We start from the raw sequence: 19,662 nt of genomic DNA, 5'->3' as shown, positions 1-19,662 counted from the left end.
GTTGTAGATGAAGTGAGATATTAGGCGTTCGACGACAAAGGGCGGTACTTGGAGAAGTGCACGGTGTTGGAGACAAAGGATGATGTAGCTGATCCAGGAGGATAATGGTGAAAGGAAGGATGGACATCACGACGACTAATACAGAAAGTTATTATTGACAAGTGACATAACCAGAATACATATCATCTATACTGTCTACAAGTCACCTGCAATATCGTGCGTATCATCTCGACAGCGCGAGCATGCATGCCTTTTGCTCTTTTTGATTCAGGCTCACAGGTAACGCCAAGTGGCCTAATATGGAACCCAATCACTGACTATGCTCCCACGGCTTTCTCCTCCGCCTTCTTCTTGTTTTCCATGATGATGTTCGCTTGTAAAGCCTTCAACATGGCGTATATGAATTCCAATCTGGGTGTTGGGACATTGTGTTTTTGTGCAAGACGGAGGACAGCTCCTGTGATCACTTCGACTTCGAAAGGTCGACCCATTTCGACGTCGACCAGGAGCGACATTCGATGACCGCCTCCTCGTGAGACCGCCATTCCGACGGGCTATCATGGGGTCAGATTAAGGTAAGAATATCGCTTATATCGTAGGCTTTCGGTCGAACCACGAAGTCATCTTCGTCACTCACCTTGTCCCAAGCATAATTCACTACCGCTTCTAATCCCTCGCTGACATCACCAGCAGGATATTGGATCATCCCTTGCCACAGAAGACTCGACTCGAAACCGACCGTCACGATCTCTCGAAGGAACGATTTAATCATTTCCTTGTGTTCTGGCTCGAGGAAGGAGAAGGGATAGGAAGTGGTTCGGGTGAGACCTTGAACGGATGCCCAGGCGCAGTTCCACACGTTCTACGAGAGTATCACGAGAAGGTCAGTTTATGCCATATTCGGCAGGATCAGGGGAAGACGACTTGGGTATGTGTCGTAGAGTAATCTGGAGTAACGGATGACCCACCTTTGAAAACCGTACCGAATCAATACGGTCTGTAAGCTTCACGTTACCTTCTCCAGCCTTGATAAGATCCGACCAGAGGTTCACAGCGTCATCCTCTCGTTGTGAGAAGACGCGGGTGTCTGACGAGCCCTTCGCCGGTAAAGGAGGGTATATACCGGTCACCAATAGGTCCTAGAGTTGTTCGATATCAACATCGCGTCGTGATTGTCCGTTCAAGCAACTTGAAATAAAACAGAGGACGAGGGGTTGTGAACGCACATTTCCGGTCCATCTGACGACAGTTCCATCTGGGGAAGTCACAACGCCCAACCAAGCGCAACTTGACATGACAGGACTTTCAGACTCTTTCACAGCTTGATACAAGTCTTCCTCAACGCCGAGACCGTTCTACGACAACGGTGTGATCAGTGTCTAGCCTGGCAGAGATAGGAGAGGAGTAGACATACCTGAATCAAGCTCCACGCTTCTACTTGACCACTTGATATGGCATCCGCGAGCAGAGTAGTATTTGGTAGGACGTCGGGAAGACATTTGGTGCAGACTAAAGCGAAAGCGTATCGGGTGCCATCTTCCAATGCCTCTTTTTGCGATTTGAACACTACAGAGAGTTGATACGATCTCTGATCAGTAAGTCCATACTTCTTTCAGAAATGAACCTCATGGTGATTGCGACTCACCTCGATGAGGCTTGTATCCTTCGACTTTGCCAAATCTGTCAGTATCCAACGTGGCTCCTGTCGTAGAGTACAAGGAGTAGTTGGAACGGGCTACAGCGGTAACTCTAGCTCGTCCAGACTGTTACAGAGCATGATCAGCACCAATATTCGTTACGTAGACTTTTCAACACACCTTCTCGAGGAGATATGAGTACACAGAACCGATAGATCCTAAGCCAATGAGGAGGATGTCGACCGGTCCAGTAGAATGGCCGTTGACGTTACCGTTGGACAACTGCGTGTTGGTCATGGTGTTCGTGAAGCTTGAGATGGTTGAAGCGGGGGAAGGGGGGATGGTGATAGAGAAGAGAGAGAATCGCAGATTGATTGACTCGATATAGATATAACACATGCATACTCACGTCCAGATACGCCTCTTTGTTGTTATCGACTCGACCCATGCGTGGTGACATACGGTAACTTTAACCGACTTTTGGAAACATCTCTTTTGATAGCGTGATCGGCAACAGCCGACGGGGTGATTCCTGGAATCCTGATCCCGAATCAAGTGGGCGTGACGTGGTATTATGTTACAGCGTTATCAATCTAGTTTGCGCTAGCGCTCAGCGCCGTCTCTCTGACTCTCTCGCTCTCGCTTTCACTCCCATCCGCGTTGCGGCGAGCACCGTCGACACAACACATCTTGATTCGTTCATCATTACCCAGTCTAGTCCAGTCTCCTAAACAAATCTCATACCAGACCATCCATCCCTTCTGGGCGTATACAGACACAGCACGCACCCTCTGGCATCCCTCAGACCTATCGGTTCTCATTCCGTAGCCATGTCATACCCACAACCCTCCCTGCCACCGATATCCACGCTATCAGCTGCTCTTGCCAACGGATCAAACTCCGGGCTACCAATCGCACCCGAACTTCTAGGTGACGAAGGATTACCACCCGATATCAACCGTCGACCATCCGAGCCTGAAGACGGTGACGACGGAGGGACTCAGCAATCTTCTTCTTTTGGAGGATATCAAAGTTCTTCAGCAAGAGAAGAGGGATCTCGCGGTTGGTCAGGATACGGAAATGTCAATCCACCAACAAGACATCATCATCCTTGGGAAGAAGGATATCGAGATCATACGCAATCACAACAGCAAACATCTCTATCTCACCCACCTCCACATTCATACGAAGACGGCGTGACCGGTAATAACATCTCGGAAGAGGAAGAACCGCCTAAACCTAGAAAACGAGCCAGGGTCTCGAAACCACGACCGTCTAAAGATAAACAAAACGGCAGTGGTAACGGTGGAGGTGGATCGACAGACAACGGACTACCCACAGAAGGGATATTAGATTTCGCAGACCCCTCAGGTGATCTCAAGCTAGGGCCGGTGTTCGTGCATCCACCCAAGGGCGCAGCACAGGCTTGTGTGAGATGCCATAAGATCAAGAGGAAGTGCGATAATGCAAGACCGAGATGTGCGGGGTGTAGCAAGGCGGATGTTGCTTGTGTTTTCGAGATCAGTCCCGCGACTGCTGGGTGAGCCAGATGTCTCCGTGCTAGAGCTTTAACGACACAAGCTGATATATCCTCTTACATTGCAGCTACGTGTCAAATCTCAAGTCGGACAACCTCGCTCTGACATCCCAGATCGCTTCGGCTGCTGAGCGCATCCAACATCTCGAAGCGGCCGTATCGAATCTGGAACGCGGTCTGCCTCCGCCTCCAGAACCATCGTCTTCGCATTTTGACTCGCTGAACGGCGGTAGTCAGTCCCCGCGAGCCGATTTCCCGGCCATCGCGAGGAGCATCCTTGCAGTTCGCCCCGACCAGTCCGCTAACCCCGTATTCGGCCCCACGTCCATACACTCTCTGGATCCCAACCTTCGTCCTTCCAGTTCCTCCTCGGACAGAATTTCGTTGGGCGGCTTTGCAACCAAACAAGCGCGCTCCCCTCTACCCCCCTATCCACCTTACCAACTTGCTCTTCAAGCTGTGGAGACATTCTTCGTCTGTAATGCCATCTCCTACCCTTTCATCGACCGGGACAAGTTTATGCGAGACATGGATGACTTGTATCGAAGAGATTCCGAAAACGGTGTGAGGTCGGCGAGCTCGTGGAGCTCAACTCCAGGTGGAGATGAGGAGATCGCTGTAATTGCTGGCAAGGAATTCATCTTGTTTATGGTGATTGCCATCGGGACGACCAATAGGGAGAGGATGGGCGAGGTGGAGAAGGGCTCTTCGAGAGTATTCAAAAAGCGAGCTATGATGGGCCTGTCCGCTGCTGTTGCACGAGAGGATATTGTGAGTGTCCTATCCTGTGATACATATCGCTGTTTGAGTATAGCTGATAGACTACAATAATTGCAGCTGTGCGTTCAATCGTTGATCCTACTGGGCATCTATGCGATGTTCGACCCATCTGGAGTATCCCTCTGGCACGTGGTCGGTTTCGCTGCCCGAGTCGCCACTGCTCTCAACCTCCATAGACGGGTAGACGATACCAACGTCCCTGCAAAGGTGGTAGAACACAGGAAGCGCGTCTTCTACTCACTCTTCAACCTTGATCGATTAGTTGCTGTCACCCTGTCGAAGCCTCTGGCTATTGTTGACAACGATATCGACGTCGAGGTAAGCGTAACAAAGGCGGGTTATCGGTGCATGCTGACACCGTGCTCTACAGTTACCATCGCCCCTTCCTTCTGACTCTCCATTCCGAGGACGAGCTCGCATCGATTTTACTCGACATATCATCAAGCTTCGTCGTCTGTCGGGTATTATCCTCACGACAGTCTACTCGGTTTCCGGCGAGCAGAACGCTCTTCCCGAGCCTGAACGCGCTGGCATTATCATGGACTTGCATTCGCGTCTCGACACTTGGTTGGCGGAATGCCCTATGCCTCCTGACACCGAAGAAGAGAAGCGAGGGATGATCACCAATCACTCATGGTTCCTGCTCAACTACCATCAAGGTCTCTGTCTCTTGTATCGACCCTCACCCCTCTACCCAGTCATGACTCCGGAGCGGCTTTCAGCACTACATGAGGCAAGTACACGATGTGTCGACCTCTATATCGACCTTTGGCACGACCACAAGGTCAGCTACAACCTCATCAACGTGTCGATGCAGTTCTTGGCGTGTATCTCGCTCCTTTACTGCTTGTGCGAATACGACAGTCGAGATGCCGGACTGGTTAACGATCCCAACTGGCGGCGAGAGGTCAGTCAGCGTGTGGGTCAGTGCCACGACCTCCTAGAAGCATTCAGCAGGGCGCTGCCTGAGACCGCGAAGTATAGGGAGATCTTCTCGCAATTATCCGAGATTCTACTTGGGAGACATGGTCCACTCCGAACTCCGGGAGACGGTCAAGACGGCACTGCTACAGCAAAGATTGAGCCATCAATCGCGGCTACCCGCTCGACTCTGCCTATAACATCAACATCCACCTCTGCGACTAGGTCGATAATGATTCCTCCGCCTTCGTCTCTCCCTATTGGGAATGCGACGAATGAAGCCGCTGCGCTACTTGCCTCAAATGGTCACGGCAATGGTCAAGCTGGGCCGTCAGAAAACGAAAGTGCTTGGAACGCGATGACTCAGCTTTGGTACAACTCTGGCGATTTCAACTTTGATCAAAGAGCATTGAACTCGATCACTTCAGAGGACGGACAGGTACAAGGACAGGGAATGGGTCGGAGTGAGAAGAGGGATTTGCCAGTTGCGACGGCGTTGGTGGGCGAAGATGGCTTGTCTCAGGGATTGTGGAACCAGCTTGGTTAGGTAGCAATGGATGTGAAGTAGACACTAGCGGTGTCCTGTAGATGTAGGAAGAACAAAGAAAGGAATAATGAAGAAAATGCTACACATATGTATTAACCGTGCTTTCTTGACGTCTGTCTGCCATAAACGGGTTCCTCTCGCAACCACGCCTCCACCCGCGTGTTTGTGTTTTCGAGATAACCGGTGTCCGAATTGATGACCACTCTCAAGCCAACTTTACTACATCCCACTCCCGTCTCCACTTTTCTTTGTTGTTATATATTTAACAATGCCATAAAAGAGCGACATGCCTAGGGTGCCGTATGAGCAACATAGAGCGCAGAAAGCTGCGGCTGCGAGGGATGAGTGGAATAGGAGGTATCAGCGACAGGGGAGTGTGGTTGAGTGAGTGCGAGAACAGCTTGGTGTCCAGATACTTGGCAAAGAGACGGTCTCTTCGGCCGTCTTCACCTGACATCGAACCATGGACTTCGCCCTTCGCCCAACTCGACCAGGATGTACGATAGCTGATAGTTTACTGCATGGTATAGGAGCGAAACCGATGCCGAATCTCTGTTCTCAAACACGACTTACCAATCTCATTCTTCTATCCACTCGCCATATCCTCGTCATGCCTATTCTCACCATTCAACACTCTTAGATCCTTCCTCTGCCTCTGCGTCTATACGAGGATCTATGCGCCAACGAACGTTCTCTTCGACAAGCTATGCCAGTTCTTCAAATCATGTTTCGCCTTCTTCTCTAACAACGGAGTTAAAGGAGTTGAGAGAAGGATCATCTCCCCGCGCCACGGGTGCGGTACGAAGTAGTTCAGAATCTAGTCCTAATTCAGGAGGATTAGGACTCCACATCAAACTTCCTCCTCCCTCTTCTACTACTAGTACGAGTATCGAACGAAAACGATCAGATTATCTTGTCCCGCCATCCTCGATATCGTCGGATGTTGCACGAGCGGAAAGAAGAGCTAGAAGACGTAAAGAACGCGAGGAGAACTCTACGTTGAGAGGAGGGAAGTTTGATTCGCCGCTCAGAACTGGAATAAGATGGTTGACTAAGAATGGCTGGGGAAGGTGGAGTTTACCTTTGGGTCTGGGGACTGTGATGCTGGTAAAGATGGTCTCGTCGGTCTTTGGGGAAGGTGGGTCGGGCTGGCTGGGAGTTGGGGAGGGATACGGGTGGAATGACCTGGTAGGAGAAGGAATCTGGATGGGAATGGTAGTTTGGTGGATTGTGAATGAGGGCTTGAAAGGAGGTAGAAGCTGGAGAAGCCAGGTGAGCTCTTGACTCTGGAATAGTTGTTCTGTTGCAATTGAGCCAAGAGGTTTTGAGAGCTGAAGTGTTGGTCGACTTGTAGGTCACAGGAATCATGACGATCTTGCTTGCTCCGGTGTTCACGTCTGGCAAGTGAGTGTTTCCTTTCGCTTTACCGCTGCCTTACTATAGACTTGGCGTTATGCCTCGCGCCTCCCTTCCTCCCTTTTCTGCACTCCTGGCTACCCGGGCTCCCTTTTCTAATCCGCCTTTCAGCAACCGTCGTAATTAGCTAACCTCGCGTACAGCTCGCACCGGTTATCTCATATCACGACAATTCTGTCCCTTAACCTTCTATCCTCATCCAGAGATTTCCTTGCTTTCTCCCTCATGGTGCTCAACTTCTTATTCGACGCGAAGTCTTGGCCGTACCTATTCACGATAGCGGTATATCAGGCAGGGGAATGTCTGTGGTTAGGTTCGCCGAGCGGGTGAGTTCATCTGTTGTTCTGTCGTGGTACACGGACTCTCCTTTATTGACTATTGACTGCCCTATCTGCGTAGATGGGCACATCTGTTGGGACTAGTATCGACTGCTATACTCGCCAAGCCTTTGCTATGCTTCTTACCAGGCACACCTAGTTCATGGTCAGCAACGACACTGGGTAAACTCTCGTCCGAGATATTGGGGAATGCGCCTCGGCTTTTGCGAGCAGTCTCAACGCAATTCGATCAGAGCGGTGTATATTCCAACATTGAAGCGTTGCAACAGGCGTTGTGTCAAGGAGGCTCGAGCTGGAGTTTGGAACTCCTCTGGCAACACAAGGTGAGTATGAATGTCACCACTTCTCACTATAGCAGAGATTGTCTCCCCACACAACAAGTCGTGCTTTAAGGAGTGGACTGACCAGTCTTGATCAGCTCAAAATCGCGATATCGGCTCTTTCGATCATTCCTGCAGCGACCATACTACTTTACTCCAGTTACTCTCTTCGCCCTTCCACTTCGGAAACAACTCCACGTCGGACCCGGTCGGCAGCTCCACCAACATTGAACCTTCTCCCATTGGTTCTCTTCCTGTCCTCCATATCAAGCGTCATCTATTCTGGCACCAGTGATGATGTCGCCTTATCACTAATGCCGCTTGCCCTCCTCATCGCTCTGAGAGGAGGAGCGGCCCGGGGAGCAGAGGGTGGTGGGACCGAAGATGAAGTATGGAGAGTGGGGTCGTGGTTGATGAATCTTGGGATGATCGGGTGGGTTAGGGTGTGACTGTTGAATCAGGCGGACCATGCTGAGTGACTTAGCGGTGATAGCTTGGTGCCCACATCCACTACGAGTAGTCAGGTGTTCAAATCGACTCTACTTACGGTGGTTTGGAACTGGACCATTGGAACCTCGAACTTGACCTCTATCCCAATTATACTTCGTCAAGCATGTCAGGTCAGTGGCTCACATTCAACACCATGTCATACAAGGCGAAAGTTCATAGCTAACACCGCTTTGTCGAAAACAGGTTGCATTGCCACAGAAATTGCTTATATCATACATCGTTCCTATTGAGAATGGTTTGGTCAAAAGTGTCTTTGCTTTGAGTTGGATATGGGGATTGAAGAAATTGATAGAAGGAGCATGGGCGATGGGTGGTCTAAGCGGGAGGACGAAAGCAAGATCAAAATAAGGGTTTAAGGCGGCAAGATGCGGCTGACCTATACTGGTCTTCGTTGTCGCATGTTTGTATAGATGTGACATGCATGTATTGGTCCATGCAAAGGCGTTAATGCCGGTGCTACTACAGGGGCAGCTTGAGGACTAGATGACTAGACGATCTTTCGGCTGTTGTTGACCGGTATGGACCTCGGTTCGACCGAGTTGTTAACTTAAAGCGAGCGCAGAAGCGGGGCTCCTCCTATCGCTCGGCAACGTTCTTCGGCCGTTTCACCATACCATGAATAGACGACAATCAATGCGGTGTTCTTCTTGTTCTCCTCGACAATTTGGAAACACTTGCTCTCTGACGACCCTTTGTACGATGAGGAAGGGAAAGGGTGGACCCCGAAAATCGCAATCACCTGCAGTGGTACGACGAAAGCTGCTTAACGCGCTGCCTAACGTACTCCCCTTCATCGTGACGATCACGCATGTCTTGCTCTCGCCTTATACCAAAGTTGAAGAATCGTTCACGCTTCATGCGGTGCATGATGTACTAGCTTATGGATTTGGAAAGGATACTCTTCAGCTGGTGAGTGTCTTTGGGCCATTCACTGTTCCTCTTCCGTTCAGTCTTTCTGCAGCGCCATGCTCGTGCTCGTGCTGATTACTCGCTCGCAGTGGGACCATATCACCTTCCCTGGGGCTGTCCCTCGATCGTTCCTACCTCCAATCATACTAGGCTTGGTCGCCTACCCTTTTGCAGCACTCTCTGTCTTCCTAGGGATCATAAAGACCAAGCTCGACGTACAGCTCTTGAGTGAGTTTTAACCCTCCTCTTTCGTCCGGCTGCCTGTTATCTGACTTTTCCGTGACACTACCCTGCAGTTCGTATCGTGCTAGCCGCGATCTTCTCGATATCGTTCAACCACCTTGCCAAATCGATTCGAGCGCGCTACGGAGCCTTGGTCCGTATATGGTTTACGATCCTCTCGTTGACATCGTTCCACATCCCTTATTATGCCGGAAGGACTTTACCCAATTTCATGGCCTTACCGGGGGGTAAGTCTGATATGCACTCCGCCCTGCTTGCAGCACACAAATTGATGGAGTCATTTCATAGTACTCTTGAGTATGTCTTATCTCATTCGAGCGAAATCATCCTCTCCCGAATCCATCACCACGAAGCGATTACGAAATGCCATTGTCCTGCTTACCGCCCTAGCGACCGTCGTGAGACTGGAGCTGGCATTGTTCGTTCTGCCTGTAGTGTTGAGTCTAGTTCTCAGCGGACAGATAACAGTGGGGCAAGCGATCAGATGGGGTATGGTGGGAGGTTTCGGCTCACTCGGTACGTGCGTTGCTGAGTTCAACAGCTGCACAGGGCTAACCTTTGTTTCGTTATCAGCCATATCATCACCTATCGACTTGACATTGTGGCGACCGACAATTCCCCATCCCTCTCTACCTACATTCACCTCCCCTCTCCAACTCCTTTGGCCTGAGCTTTCCGCCCTGCATTACAATCTAATCGAGGGCCAAGCCGATAATTGGGGTATAATGTCGTGGCATTATTACTTTACAAATTCCCTTCCGAAGCTATTGGTCGGAAGCGCACCGCTCCTCGTTGTCGGAGTGGGGGCTTGGCTGTTAGATATCGTCGGGGTGAAGGTGGACGGGAAGAACCGGAACTTGGCAAAGGGATACGGAGAGGTGCTGAAGACTTTCGGAGCGGGAGTGGTGGCGTTGATAGGTGCTATGAGTGCGGTGGGGCACAAGGTGGGTTCCTATTTCCACTGTTCTGCGTAGTGGTCTCATGTTGATGCTGCGCACCCTCAGGAATGGCGATTCATCATCTACTCAATACCCATACTCAACCTTCTCGCCGCGTTTTCCGCCTCGTCCTTGTGGTCATTCCCTTGGCCCAAACTCCAGCCACTCATCCGTCTCGGTCTCGTCGGTCTCCTATCGATCAACATCGCTGCGACTGCCATCATGACCTTTTTGAGTATGAACAACTATCCTGGCGGGGAGGTTTGGAAAGTGCTCGAACAACTACCTTTGGCTCGAGAGCGAGAAGGTAGGTAGAGCTGAGTCCCCACGGTCAAAATGGGATCAGGCAGCTTACAAACCTACCTTGCAGTGACAATACACTTCCCCTCGTATCCTCTACAAACAGGCTCGACGCTGTTCACTTTCCTACATCAATCACTCAACGCCACAACACATCTCGGTCCATTTCCGCCCTTCCCAGAACAAAACCAACCGCATTGGACGTACTCGAAATCAGAGGACGAGAGCATGAGCACTTCCGAAGGGATATGGGCAAGTGGGGTCGATTTTGTCGTCACAGAAGATTGGACGGCGTTTGGGGAACAGTGGGAAGAGGTCGGAGAAGTCAAGGGACTGGATGGTGTGGGCAGAGGAGGGAAATTCGGAGTAGAAGTTAGATGGGATAAGAAGTTGGCTGTACTTGGACGGAAAGAGGAACCAGGTCAGATTGGACGATGAAGAGGCATCGTGTCAGTATCAAACAATGCTAGACAATGCGATCACTATCACAATACCTTCCACCAAGTACTGGATCGAAACTTCGAATGACGCGGTGAGAAGATATTCAACATTCATTGGACGGTACTGTAGGTCCAATCAGACAAACGGCCTTCACTACATCACCCGAGAACTACCAAGAGAACAGTCTAACTGTAAACAGTCATGAAACTTTCGCCACCATCAACGAACCTACCACCGCGTCTACTTGACTTCTACAAATATTGTCACATGCACGCACGCATATACCAGCCTTGAATCTCCACCTTTCTAAGAATCACGGTCTCGGTCACGATCGTCCCTCTCACGTCTTCGGGCTCTGCGTGTCGTCAGTAACAACCTAAGCTTCGTTGCAATTTTCCTTGAGCCACTGGTGATCTGTCACGTTGATTATCCTCACACTGGTTGCGAACTTATTTCCGGACTTCAACATGCAATCCTTCACTCCTTGTTCCAGTGCGGTGTCAAGCCATTCCAGGTACTCGCCCTTATCACCGCTCTTCTTCTCCCATTCTTTCTGGAAATAGCCACTGGAGCGACGGTCGCTCACCCAAGAATCCATCACTTGTTCGCATTTGGCGGTTTGGGGAGTCATCCATGTGACTGTGTCTGTGTTCGGTTTGTTCCACTTGTTCGTGTACAACGAAGTCTTCAGCTTGATATCTGCGACGGTCACTTTTGTGTCCTTGCTGTATATCACATTAGCCTCGATGCCAATGAAAGCGTTCGGGGCTTTCTCGATACGACGCTGAACCAATGTGTCGTACTTTCGAGTCGAACTTTCTGCCGGAATGGTCGATTCGTGTTGGACTGGGTTTGTGTGGATATCACGTTGGGTGGTTTCGGCGGAGGTCTTGTATGTTGCTGGGTTGGATCCCTGGCCCACAGTCTGGTAAGATCCATAGGGAGGGGTAGGTGCAGGGAATCCCACCATTTGAGTGTGCATGGTTGGATTCGATGGAAGATAATACGGACTTGGTGATGAGACGTATGCCGGTTGATAGCCAGGTGTGAACCCAGTGTGTGAGGGAGGTACAGTGTATTGTCCGGGGGAATAGGAATGCATGGGAACAGCGGATGGGACAGGTTGAGCGGAACCTGGTCTTTTGTACACAGAGTTCTGCGGGGTGGGAATTGCCGTCCTGCCTTCGCCGTATCCTGGAAAGGTCAATTGGCGTTGTTGATCAGAACTCGCGGAGGGGACCTGTTGTCTGTCGTCCGCTTTGCGATGATGACGGCGTCGTTCGTGTCCTTTTGCTGGACTATGTGCGCCAGGTTGTCGAGGAGACACGAGATCATACTGAGGAGAAGGTGACGAGTACATCGTGGAGGAATACTGGGTGGGACTCATGGAGGGGACCTGTGAGCCATATGGCCACGGTGGCGGGGGACCCCCATAAGAAGACGGAGGTGGCGGGGGATTGGATCCGTAATTGGGACCATAAGCAGGGTTGTATCCACCATAGGAATTCTGCATCGTATCAACAAGAGGTGAGTGTGAGAGATTCTGGCAAAGTTGGAATATACGTTGAACGAGTCGGGCTGCTTGGCTTGGAATAGATGAGATTCGTCGATGCTTTTTATTGTATCGACCGCTTTTGTATGCGAGCGAGAAGTAGCGCTTCACGATATCTGAAACGGTCGGTGTTCTGAATCGATGCCACAACGAGTCAAGGTGTAAGGATGGTTAGGCAGATGAAAGGATTCAAGGAAGGAAGCAGTATGAGACCACGGACATGCAAGGAGAGTGCCACTCTCGAACGAGTATCTGCAGCGCCTGGCAATGCCTTTTCTGTCTCAGCATTGCAGACTGGTCTCAGAAACATCAGTCCCATCTTCCCTAGGGACGCTCAAAACGAGCTCCTGATGCCCACGTCACAGCAGTGACTTTCACAGCCACAGGAGAGTGTCTTCCGATGCGACACAGCCTTGCTGGAGTGGCACCCTGCCTCCCCAATATAATGTGAAGGTTTGACGGCAAAGAGCGAAGCAGAAGACCCCCAAAAATCTAGTACATTTGCTTTCGGTGCGCTCTGTGGCTGGTACAAGCTCATCAACTCGCAGAATGTAGATGTGCTAAACTAGGGTATCCGCCCAATGGACCATGAGGGATCTCTCAGATGCCTACAAAGCATGTTGCCTTGTACTCTAAACTATGATGGATGGTAGTGAAAGCAGAGGTGGTAAACACTTATCTGAGATGGCCCCATGCCAGCCAATCATGACTGCATCCAGATAAGTAGAACACTGCCACGAGCCAGTGCAACTGAATGAACGACTTGTGTTGTGACACCTTGACTCGGCCTCCGAATAGTTCGACTCGTTACATCAGGAACTAGTTCGAAGTTGGTCCGGAGACAGCCATCGTAGGAGATGACCGATTTGACTGACTAACAGTTCCCACGGTTCTTGTAGCATCATTGATACTACTATACATGAGCACAGGAATCATATATAGCTATTCCTGCAACAAATGTATATTCCTCTGTCTAGTTCACCACTGTCGAACCAGTACAGTGCTTTGCTAGTCAACCCCAAGTCTCGTACATTTGGTACTCAACTCGTACAATTCGGAATAGGACTGTGTCCTATTCGTATTTTGTATGCCTCGTTAAGGCCCCTCAACGGACCGGCCTCTAACAAACACTACTACATCTCTCTCCAGAACTACCAGAGAGGATGTCTGACTATGCACAATGATACAAGCTTTCCTATCACTCAGTCTCACCCATCCACCTTTCTGTCCTCCACATAGCATAACATCTATTCTCCCCAAAACATTACCAATTGAACTATCTCACAAGGTATGGACATGGCAGCTTTCTCTCAAGAACTCACAGACATTCCCATCAATTGTGATCTCTCCCAATCACCTATGCGAGACTATCACTACCTTCGGTGTCAAGGAACTCCATGTCTGATTGATTGAGAATCCTGACATCTGTTGTGCAGCCAGCACTTCTCACCATGCTTCTTGCCTCCTCTTCCAAGGTGGAAGCCAACCAATCCTCAAATCTTGACGGATCTCCTTCCACAGAGTTCAGCGCATTGTCGAATGTCCCATTTGATTTGCAGGTATGCGCCCAAAAAACCACATCATCCCCCATCCTTTCCACTTCTTCCCATTCAGCATCATCCATCCTGTAATCTTCAGAGTACTTTCCAACATGTGCTCTGATTGTACAACCCTTGGTTTTACCATCAGCATCACATGGACCAGGAATTATATGATAGTCAATGCTAATGAAGGGAAGTGTGGCATCCTGAATGCCTCGTCTGACTTGCCCAAGGTGTGGGTTTGAAATGCCTAGTCCCCTCTGTGAGGTGCTCTGCATGCTTGCGCTTCTTGCATCGATTGAGTAGCTTTCTGCAATGATGGGGCCATGTTCGATGGAATTCCCGGATGGCGTGGAAGAGCTTTGTCTGTTGCCACTCCTTGATTGACCATTGCGCAGTCCATGGCCTGAGCCAGATGTATCAGATTGATGAGAAGACTCAGACACATGGTAAGGAGAAGGTAGTGGATACTCCCCAGAGGGCTGCTGGGTGGAATAGGTGGAGGGAGCCTGTTGTCCTGCTCCAGAGGCATATGCCTCTGATTGATAGGAAGGTGTAACTCTGGAAGCAGGAGGAATAGGTGTGACATTGTATTCGTCATCAGAATGAATGTATGGCATTGTGTATATGTGTATAGGGGTGAAAATGTGTCAGAGCTCAGTGTGTGAATGGGACAGTATGCAATTTGCTTGATTTGGATTCAATTGCGCTAAAAAATCTCTCTTATCCCAACTGCTTTTTGTATGTGAGTGAGAGGTAGGTCCCTGTCTGATTGAAACGGTTGGCCTCCTGAACTGATGTCACACTGAGTCTTTATGCAAGGGTGAGCAGTGGAAGGACCAATTGTAAGGAGTTAGCATCAAAGGACTGCCATCAGCATTACTAAGCCATGGGCGTGAAACAGCATCCTTTTACAGACTGTGGGACGACGGCAAGGGGAACAGCTTCAAAAGACTGCCATCAGCATCAATACTCTGTCATGACATGGTACAAACAAGACAAACAATCAATGTTGTGAAATGCCAACATTGCACTCAAATGGTACTACTCGCAGTCAGACCTTGATTATTTGAGCTGACCCTGGAGGAGGCCAGCAAGGGATGTGACCAACAGGAAGCCTGAATAGTTCCTACGGTTCTGGAAGTGCCATTAGTACTCATCTACATGAACACAGAAGTAATATGTTGTTATTCCTGTCACTAATGCACATCCCTCTGTCTAGTTTGGTACCAATGTACAGGGCGAGACATTCTCCTTGTCAACCCCAAGTCTTGTACACTTGGTATCTGACATGAATCTATTTGCACGTCATCTTGCCCAGTACAGGCTTGTCATTTGGACCCCCTTCGACGCGGAATTTGTGTGAGGGTGGCAGCTTCCTTGCTACACGTAATAAAACACAACCTAGCCAGTGGCCAACATCGCTATCTGAGCATCACATTGCACTATAAAAGGTCATGATAATTAAAAATTCTGCTGACCCTCCTGGTTCTGGCTATTGTCAGGGGCGTCACACCGACCAGCCAATGACCAAGATTCGACCCAAAACAGTATTGTAGATATGAAGTTCGCATATGTCATGGACTTAAGGGTATAACATATATACAGCTAAGTCGAGACTGATCGGGTGACTACTAAGATTGTGGTTACGGTGGCTAAGTTCATGTACTACGGTGAAGACTAAAATCGAGAATCGCTGGGGATTCGTTCTCTTGACTACGGTTGTTCCTTCATCTATATCCCTTTTGCGATTCTCGCTTGTTCTCGGTTATGTTCATGTTCCCGGTTGCCAATTGCTAAAAGGCCATATTCTGGACTCACATGTACTGGTAAAGACCTAAGATTCGCGGTATGACAATGTGATAGTTCTAAGTTTGTATAAACGCGTCGAGGTTTTATGAATTACGACGAGTTTTGTGGCATGTTCGCGATTGTCGGTATACGGTCGTGACAGCTATATACCCAACATGTTGGTCTTGATAGTAAAGATGACATACACTACCCCTTGACAGTGCTAGAGGACACGGATTTCTTACCTTGTTTCCCCGATGAGACAAGACTGTCCTGCAGCTGCCGGCGTGAGAGAGGGAGAGCAAAACTACTAAATCCTGCCCGTATGAGGTACTATGACGTGGTAAGCTCCTCTTACACGACCTATAGATGGTGACGGAAGTCTGCCTATAGGCAAGATGGATGCATCGCTTCTCCAAACTATACTACAGTCATGATATGCACAGGACATTCCTGTAATAACGCATTGCCTAGCCAGTGGCCAACTACGCTATCCGAGCATCGCATCGCACTATAAAAGGTCACGATAATCTAGATGCTGCTGTGAAGTAAGCTCGTGTGTCTACGTCTAGTCCTACAGCGTACATGTGGTGTGACCATACGATAAATCCTAGGATACCAATTGAGGCGATAGCGTAAACCATACCTAGGTAACCGAAGACAGGCTTTTGTGAGAATGTTGAGATAACGTGAGAGATCATACCGAAACCTGGAATAATCATTAGGTATACTTCAGGGTGTCCGAAGAACCAGAATAGGTGTTGGCTCGGGATTCTGCTGAACCTCCCGATTCTGGCTATATATACCAGAGGATGTTGGTCTTGGTAGTTGTCAATCATGACACTCTGATCTACCTCACAACGGGAAGTTGCTCCTGCAACTTATGGTATATCCCAACCGAAAAGGGTCTCACCCCTTTTCCAAGTCAAGTCGAAAACCTTGCACCCCTGGCAGGAATCGAACACTCGACCCGAGAATCCCGATTATTATGTAATAACGCATTGCCTAGCCAGTGGCCAACTACGCTATCCGAGCATCGCATCGCACTATAAAAGGTCACGATAATCGGGATTCTGCTGAACCTCCCGATTCTGGCTATATATACCCGAGGATGTTGGTCTTGGTAGTTGTCAATCATGACAATTCCTCCCTGGCTTGCTATAGTTACTCCCATGACCTCCTCGTCCTCCACGATGATACCCCAATCAGATAAACCTTCCTGCCACAGTTGAATCATCCTTCATCTCCTACTCTTCCTGTGGCTCCTACCCTCGCTGGGGCCTTGCTCACTGAAGTCCACTTCTTCGTATCGGGTGGAGATATTCGAGCGGTCCTCATCCTTCAAGATGGTATGCAAAGGACACCGGGTACCTGGTTGACTGCTGACATCATCCACGCAATCCCTCACATGTTCGAAGAACCGAGATCTGAGTTCGGCCTCACCATGGTCCTCGTAAATGGATTTGAAAGTGCCGTCCTCGGTCCCCTGTTTGGCCCAATCGTTCAATCTCGCCCTGAGCGATGTCGTCTGATCGCGAACAACCTTCCTCTCGGCCGTATTGGGAACGTGACCCCTCCGCGTATAAGCCGAAGACGCAATACTGACGCCGGCAAAGGTCTTTCCGTCATTGTCTCCGTGCTGGTCCTCCGGCTGAAGATAATCGAAGAGCACTTCCATCTCGACAACAGTGATCACTGGCTCTTCCGGTTTGCATTCGGTAAGACCCCGCGAGGACTCGGATTGTCGCGAGGAAGATGGTTTTGGTGCGAAGCCATAGTAAGAAGGATCATCGGACATCTCTTCGCTGTCAGACATTGTGTTTCTGTGTGATGATGTATGTATGGGTAAATCAAGTCTGTGTGAGTACAGGTGTGTGTAGTTTGGTGTCGAGCTGGGATAGCAGTTGAGGTCGGCAACTGTCACGATGATCAACAGAGGCTTCAGTCAATGAGGCCCTATCACACCACGGAGACAAGGTTGAGTGATATTCGCCAAAGGCGTCAACTATAATGACGAGATGGACGAGATACTCAGCGAGAATGACGAGAACGACGAGAATCCGAAGAGAACAACCTCAGGATGAGCGTTGTGGCCTTGGACTGACTGAAGGCTAAGTGATATCGTCAAGAGCGATAGCGAAGGTACGGTGTATGACTTTCAATCGGGAAATCACTAAGGAAAAGAGTACAAAAGATGAGAATAGCCATTCTCCTATATATCCATCCATCCATCCGTCCATCTACGTTGAGCGATATTCTACAACTCGGCGAGTTCGTCGAATTAGACCGAATAAGAGATGGGTTCGTTGAATGAAGTTCTACGAGTTCGACGAGAATAGCGAGTAGTGCGGAGAGTGCGTCGGGATCTTGTAGGTCACGTGATGTATGTGGCGGTGACCGTCATGACAGCAACTCTACTCCCCATCCCTCTGCCTTTTGTATTCAGAAGGGGTGTGACACTCTCTGTCATTGTGAAACGATTGACCTCCTCAACCGACGTCATACGAAGTCATTGGGTAAGTTAAGGTTCTTGAATGAAAGGACGAACTTGTAAGGGGACAGCATGAAAAGACTGCCATCACTGCTACCGAGACTTGGGTTGAATGTGGCAGCATCCTGCCACGAACCGCCTCGCCATGGCAAATGTAAAAGCTAGCATCCGTACTGCAACGCCGCGCGAGGAAAGAACATAACGTTCAACGAAACTTGGAAGCGCCTCGTAATATACAAGCCATGACTGCATACTGCTCATAAAATTCTACAAAATGACCATCCCAACCATCCGAACCGCTTAAAGCTTTTGCATGGCTAAGAACAATGACACGTCAGCTTATGCTATGAGAACAAACCACGCCTGACTTACCAGCAACGTCGGTGGACTGAACGTAGTCCTCGAGCTCCTGGATCTCCTCCTGGAGGTCGTCGAGAGAGACACGGTCCTCGATAACGAGGGTGATCTGGAGCATTCGAATACCTGCGGAGACGGATATTAGCTTTTGTAATTGACCAGAGATGATCCATTCAAGACTCACCGTAACCGACGGGGACCAACTTGGAAGCACCCCAAACGAGACCTTCCGTCTCGATCGCCCTGACACCAGCCTCCAAAGCCTCCATATCGGTCTCATCGTCCCAAGGCTTGACCTGGAGAGTGACGACGGACTTGGCGACATCGAGAGTCTTACCGGCGGCGAGCTTCTCAGCGACCTTGGCGGCCTTGGCCTCCTGGTACTTGGCGACTCGCTCAGCCTTGAGTCGCTCGGCCTCGGCATCCTCCTCCTCGTCGTCGGACCCGAAAAGGTCGACGTCGTCATCGTCCTCCTCCTCCTCGGCGGCAGCGGGAGCAGCGGCGGAAGAAGAAGAAGCGGAGAAGGGAGAAGTACCCTTGGGGAGGGACTCGAACTCGGAAGAGTAAGAAGCAATGTGCTTGTACCACCTAGCGGCGTGGGGGTAGGTGGCCTCGGGGGCTAACCAAAGAGTATAATATGAGCATTTGGTCGCTCGTCTGGAGCCTGTTGCAGACGCACTTACCAGCGCTCAATGTCTTGAAGATCTCAACATCGGCGGAGGTGGGCTCGAACCTGCATCACAAAAGATGTTATAGTCAGCACGTCGTCTTCAGTTTGACAACACAAAACAGTGTATGAGTTCACAAGGACGAGAGGTGGAGATTTAAAGATCAGTGGGTTTGGAAAAGTTGTTATCTTCAACGCTATAGTCGCGGGGTCTTAAGCCGCTGAGCTCGGAAACACGGACCAAAACGGTATATCATCATAGTTGGGGAGGGAGGACGGGGGTGAAATGGCATATGAAGCGAGTCGAAAGCAGACAAACTTTTGGGATAAAGACAGGATAGAGGATCAATTGACTCACCCGTCAACGTAAGATCGGGTAGCGAGGTGTTGTTCGAGCTGCTTGATGTCGGCCATTGTGAATATGTC

At 49.8% G+C, this 19,662-nt stretch overlaps 5 protein-coding genes across 5 annotated transcripts; 3 read left to right on the top strand and 2 right to left on the bottom strand.

Moving 5' to 3' along the window:
* Positions 1–317: 317 nt before the first annotated feature.
* CI109_102327 (uncharacterized protein) lies at positions 318–1,934 on the bottom strand (the record flags this gene model as incomplete). Its single annotated transcript, XM_032004515.1, has 7 exons — positions 318–554; positions 638–862; positions 969–1,139; positions 1,227–1,355; positions 1,415–1,566; positions 1,646–1,763; positions 1,818–1,934. 7 exons carry the CDS (start codon positions 1,932–1,934, stop codon positions 318–320), a joined length of 1,149 nt encoding a protein of 382 aa, XP_031861380.1.
* Positions 1,935–2,467: 533 nt separating this feature from the next.
* CI109_102326 (uncharacterized protein) lies at positions 2,468–5,422 on the top strand (the record flags this gene model as incomplete). The annotated part of the gene is made up of 4 exons (XM_032004516.1): positions 2,468–3,177; positions 3,243–3,945; positions 4,012–4,272; positions 4,325–5,422. The coding sequence occupies 4 exons, from the start codon at positions 2,468–2,470 to the stop codon at positions 5,420–5,422; spliced, it is 2,772 nt and encodes a 923-aa protein (XP_031861381.1).
* Positions 5,423–5,708: 286 nt separating this feature from the next.
* CI109_102325 (uncharacterized protein) lies at positions 5,709–8,354 on the top strand (the record flags this gene model as incomplete). The annotated part of the gene is made up of 8 exons (XM_032004517.1): positions 5,709–5,806; positions 5,953–6,694; positions 6,777–6,826; positions 6,982–7,164; positions 7,238–7,499; positions 7,595–7,929; positions 7,990–8,116; positions 8,190–8,354. 8 exons carry the CDS (start codon positions 5,709–5,711, stop codon positions 8,352–8,354), a joined length of 1,962 nt encoding a protein of 653 aa, XP_031861382.1.
* Positions 8,355–8,705: 351 nt separating this feature from the next.
* On the top strand, positions 8,706–10,834 carry CI109_102324 (uncharacterized protein; the record flags this gene model as incomplete). The annotated part of the gene is made up of 7 exons (XM_032004518.1): positions 8,706–8,915; positions 9,005–9,143; positions 9,212–9,385; positions 9,447–9,674; positions 9,732–10,102; positions 10,163–10,403; positions 10,467–10,834. 7 exons carry the CDS (start codon positions 8,706–8,708, stop codon positions 10,832–10,834), a joined length of 1,731 nt encoding a protein of 576 aa, XP_031861383.1.
* Positions 10,835–18,512: 7,678 nt separating this feature from the next.
* Positions 18,513–19,650, bottom strand: CI109_102323 (uncharacterized protein; the record flags this gene model as incomplete). Its single annotated transcript, XM_032006484.1, has 5 exons — positions 18,513–18,529; positions 18,585–18,695; positions 18,754–19,188; positions 19,253–19,302; positions 19,595–19,650. The coding sequence occupies 5 exons, from the start codon at positions 19,648–19,650 to the stop codon at positions 18,513–18,515; spliced, it is 669 nt and encodes a 222-aa protein (XP_031859153.1).
* Positions 19,651–19,662: the final 12 nt, after the last annotated feature.

The sequence above is a fragment of the Kwoniella shandongensis genome, chromosome 4 (genome assembly GCF_008629635.2).
Source record: "Kwoniella shandongensis chromosome 4, complete sequence".
NCBI classification, from domain to species: Eukaryota; Fungi; Basidiomycota; class Tremellomycetes; order Tremellales; family Cryptococcaceae; genus Kwoniella; species Kwoniella shandongensis.
This window is presented reverse-complemented; position numbering and strand designations above follow the sequence as displayed.